At 39.5% G+C, this 4,688-nt stretch overlaps 1 protein-coding gene across 1 annotated transcript; it reads right to left on the reverse strand.

The window, feature by feature from the left end:
* Positions 1-438: 438 nt before the first annotated feature.
* LOC131329567 (alpha-(1,4)-fucosyltransferase-like) lies at positions 439-4,688 on the reverse strand. The gene is made up of 3 exons (XM_058362770.1): positions 4,060-4,688; positions 1,558-1,731; positions 439-1,181 (listed from the first exon to the last, which is right to left on the reverse strand). The coding sequence occupies exons 1-3, from the start codon at positions 4,528-4,530 to the stop codon at positions 612-614; spliced, it is 1,215 nt and encodes a 404-aa protein (XP_058218753.1). The 5' UTR covers positions 4,531-4,688; the 3' UTR covers positions 439-611.

Consider the following 4,688-nt stretch of genomic DNA (forward strand, 5'->3'; position numbering starts at 1 on the left):
TCCCACTCATTTTCTAGCTTTTCAACATAAAAATTGAGCAATTGATTGTGGAACCGAATGATTGGTTAAATGATTAAACAATGATTTGATGGTATACATAGAGCGAGATGTTTTTAATGGGAGTAACGCTCGGACCCTCCTCCAGAACAAAGTTGCTCAATCGAGATTCAAAGGGGAAAAAAAAGAGAGATCAGAAGAGAAGAGTATCAAGTGTTCCCAGAAGGAAGAAAGAAAGAAAAACCGTCCAGTTTGTTATTCCTACACATACATATGTATACTCTGTTTCTACTTTTCCTACAACAAATCACTACAACTGTACGCACCTCATACAGCTCATGGAATGAACCAAACAAACAAAAAGGAAATCCCCCACACAAGAAGCTAGTTCTTCCCAAACCAAAGTTGCAGGGTTCAGGTAACAAGTGATTCCACAAAGCATGAATTCAAGCTTGTTCTTTCATTTAAAAGCTGTTCCTAATTCATTATGCTTCTACAAGAAATCACTATCATTTTATACAACTCAAATCTCATTAATGTCAACGTTTAAAAAAACTCCTGAGCACGTATTGATCAGATAAAGCTTCACACGTATTGATTGATCAGATAAAGCTTCACAAGGCTCTAGCATTTCTCCCACCTTTTCTGCTCACTGCCTCACACAACCGACACGGTAACGTGTCCAAGCTCGCCGCACGTGCTTTTACGTAGCTACCCACCACACCACATCTTCTCCACGCGTGGTACTCCGCGTAGGCAACAGGGTCATTGGCAAGGCCCTTCACATAAGAAGCTAGTTCTTCCATCGATGCAAATTTAGTCCCATCTATTATCGAATGCGGAGGGACAAAATCCCACACATTTGGAGCACCAAAATAGATAGGTACTGCTCCAGAGTCCAACGCGTAGAATAACTTCTCCGTCACGTAACTTTCTGTCACCGTATTTTCGATGGCAAGGGCAAACTTGTAGTGGGACATGGCACAGTGTAAATGGTCCCACCATTGAGGGGAAAAGTTTGGATCTTTGGCACAGTCTGGGTAGAGAGTTAAGGCCATGTCTAGGCCGCCGACATTGTTCAAGCACTTGCCAAATGAGTGGTGAGGCAGCAACTTGAGGAGAGCCATGGCAAGTTTGTTTCTTTGAGGAAGACAACGCGACGAGGACCAATAAACCAGTGTATCCTGAAATTTTAGGTAACCCAACTTATCTAGCAAATACAGATTCAATTGATAACCATATTGTTGCAACCGAACAACTAGTCTAATCAAAATTTGTGGAAGGATTTTACGAGTGAGAAGAAAAGATAAGAAACAGTGATATGAAGCAGCAACATTTATATCTTCGAGTTTGGATCATTTTCCTTTCTTTCAGCAGCCACATCATCATTTTCTAATAAACGGGCCCCTTAATAAATCCCTTTATAAATTCCATGATCCAAACAAATGCAGAAATTCAAAGATATCAATATGACCAAGAGAAAGAAGGGGGAGGAGTGTAGAAAAAGAGAACCCTGAAGGCATTTTAGTAGGGTGTTTGAGGTAGAAGCAGAATGCTTACATTGTTCTTGTAAGAAGACAACTGGTAGTTTCGGTTATTATGAAAGAGGGCACCAGCATAAGTGGACTGAACATCATCCTTGGCATGATAACTGATAAACAGATCCTCGCGATCTGATCTCTTTCTGCCAGCCTCAAGATTCATGTATATGCGAAGCGGTTCTCCATTGTGTCTCTAATGAGAAACAGCATGGTATGATAAGCTCGAAAAGCAAAGAAACAAAAGTGCAACGTCAGGTACAATAGACAATTCTCCTGCTCCAAGCACAAAAAAAATCATTTTGCCCTTTTACCAAAAAAAACATTTGGGAGAGACTACATGACAGTCAACTAGACTTCAACGAATTGGCCAAATGCCACAGTTTGGTCGAATTGATAGGAAGAAAGGCACTTATTGAAGCAAAGGCCTTCAATTTGATGGAAAGACTGGGTCCGTGGGCATAACCATAGTTATTGAATCAAGAATGCTAAAGTGAATCAAAAATTTATAATCCTAATTTTGTGAATACGAATCCAATCGCAACGTCAATCGTAAGACTCTACAAAAATACTAAATTTGATACTAAACAATCCGCAATACATTAAAATAACAAAATGCGTTAACTCTTGCATATAAAGTATAGTATTTCTTCCCAAGGAACACATACAACATCTAGTTGTGAAGCCATTTTCCCTCAACAAAATATGCGAAGCGGTTCTCCATTGCGTCTCTAATGAGAAACAGCATGGTATGATAAGCTCGAAAAGCAAAGAAACAAAATTGCAACGTCAGGTACAATAGACAATTCTCCTGCTCCAAGCACAAAAAAAATCATTTTGCCCTTTTACCAAAAAAAACATTTGGGAGAGACTACATGACAGTCAACTAGACTTCAACAAATTGGCCAAATGCCACAGTTTGGTCGAATTGATAGGAAGAAAGGCACTTATTGAAGCAAAGGCCTTCAATTTGATGGAAAGACTGGGTCCGTGGGCATAACCATAGTTATTGAATCAAGAATGCTAAAGTGAATCAAAAATTTATAATCCTAATTTTGTGAATACGAATCCAATCGCAATGTGAATCTTAAGACTCTGCAAAAATACTAAATTTGATACTAAACAATCCGCAATACATTAAAATAACAAAATGCGTTAACTCTTGCATATAAAGTATAGTATTTCTTCCTGAGGAACACATACAACATCTAGTTGTGAAGCCATTTTCCCTCAACAAAATGAGGTTCTAAGGTGAAGGAACATAAAGTTACTCAAAACCGCAGCATGTTTTTTGACATTCAAAATACTGTTTTCTCATCCAAACCCTTCAAGAGGACATACCTTGTTAATTTTCTATCTTCTGAAGCCTAAACAACCTTAAGGCCCCATTCAATTGGTGAGAGAGGAAAGGGAAAGTATGGGAACATCTAACTTTCTTGTACCTTTTTGCTTGTTTAGTTAGCATTTAACAAGAAACTTGTAGGACAGCCAACATCATTAATTTTTCCACCCGGGTTATTTTCCCCTCAAAACTTTTCTGGCAAACGGTAAAAGATTTTTCGTAAGTCTTATATTTAAATTAGTTCTCTACAGTGTTCAACTACCATATCTTATTTATCCTACAAAATCTTTTTGTCAAATGAGCACCTACAAGAAAACTGATTTTATTTCCTGTTACCTCACTTCACTAAACCTTTCCCAGGATTAACTTTGCTGTGCCAAACTCTTGACAACTAAGAAGGAGATTAATAGGATTCTCAAAATACAAAGTTCAAAGCCAACAGGGGCTCAAGAGGTTGGCTAATTTAGACCTCAGAAAGTAAATTCTACCTAACAGACGATACAAAAAGAATTGAGCTGTCTTACTAATTTCACATGCATTACAATGTTGATATGTTGGAGAGTGTTTGAATCCTTGGCTATGGTTTTCCGAATTCTCTTGTGCATTAGGTCGCTAGAATAGACCTCTTTGTACTTTAATCTGAAGTACATAGAATATGGTTCAGGTTTCCAAGGGAAGGATCAATTGCACGAATAGAGAAGACAATATCATGCTGAATTGGCCATCTCATCAAATGTTACCCAAAAGCAAATACCCTATTGGTTTGCAAATAGGAGCGCAAGTTTAAAAGCGGTGCATCTGCATTCCAAAAGGGTGAAATTTTAGTGCGGGAAAATAATTTCCCGCCCTTTGTTTATTAAACTTTTACCTTAGGAGTAAAAGGTTTAATTCTGATTACATAAAGAGCGATTCTATGTGAACTAAAAACTTAATCCTCCCTATTTCTGAGTCTGGTTCCAAAAAAATTAAAAAAACTTAACCCTCTTTATTCCCAATTACTCTCCACACCCGGGTAAATTTATTTAGTTTAATCCTTTAATGCCCTCATCTTCGACAAACCCTAAACCTATTTTTTTCTACAGTCCCACTCAACTGATACCCTAAATTTATGTCGGGGAGTGTTCAAATCCTTAGCGACCAATTCCAAATAGTCCAAACAAGTAGCAATTGAACAACATTTACCTGAACTGGCGGCGACACCGTCTCGAACAGCAAAGCATCGGGCTTGTCAGCAAGAACAGGCGATTTGGTCCACAAACAGCTCAACCCACACCGGCATGAATACAAATTGTCCAAATTATCAGGAACCCAAGTCCACCCTTTCACCAAAACACTCACATGACCCATCTCCACCTCTCCACAACCCAACTCACCATCAGCTTCTTGAAACGCCAACGACCCATTTTTCACCAACCCTTTGTGTTTCTCTCTGAACAGAGAGCAACCCACCTGAGCATCCCATTTCCTAAACGCACCGAACAGATCGCTGAAAGGATCTGGCGAGGATTCAGCTTGCAATCGAGAGTTTCCCTTGGCCGATGGGATCGAAGAAGAGAGTGCTGGGAACTCGAGGATTCCGGATAAGAGGAGGATGAGGAGAGCGAAGCCCGACATTAGTGCGATGGCGTAGGAGTTGAGGGATTTCAATAGCATGGTGGGGTGGGGTCAAGATTTCCCCAAATGGGTGCTTGCGCTGTTTCTCTCTCTACAATGTTGTTTTGGATCGGAACAGGAAGTCTATATCTTACAGCCAGGTGAATAGAAAAGAAACGTTCGGTTTTGGAAGTTCCAGAAGGCAGGGAAAACATAGT

This window comes from Rhododendron vialii, chromosome 6a (genome assembly GCF_030253575.1).
Source record: "Rhododendron vialii isolate Sample 1 chromosome 6a, ASM3025357v1".
In the NCBI taxonomy this organism is placed as follows: Eukaryota; Viridiplantae; Streptophyta; class Magnoliopsida; order Ericales; family Ericaceae; genus Rhododendron; species Rhododendron vialii.

Bases quoted from the DNA above. Each gene is read 5' to 3' on its own strand.
- LOC131329567 (XM_058362770.1), bottom strand. From the start codon at position 4,530: ATGCTATTGAAATCCCTCAACTCCTACGCCATCGCACTAATGTCGGGC. The intron at 1,732-4,059 runs GTAAATGTTGTT...GTTTCTCATTAG, and splicing joins CGGTGTCGCCGCCAGTTCAG to AGACACAATGGAGAACCGCT. The intron at 1,182-1,557 runs GTAAGCATTCTG...CTAAAATTTCAG, and splicing joins TGTCTTCTTACAAGAACAAT to GATACACTGGTTTATTGGTC.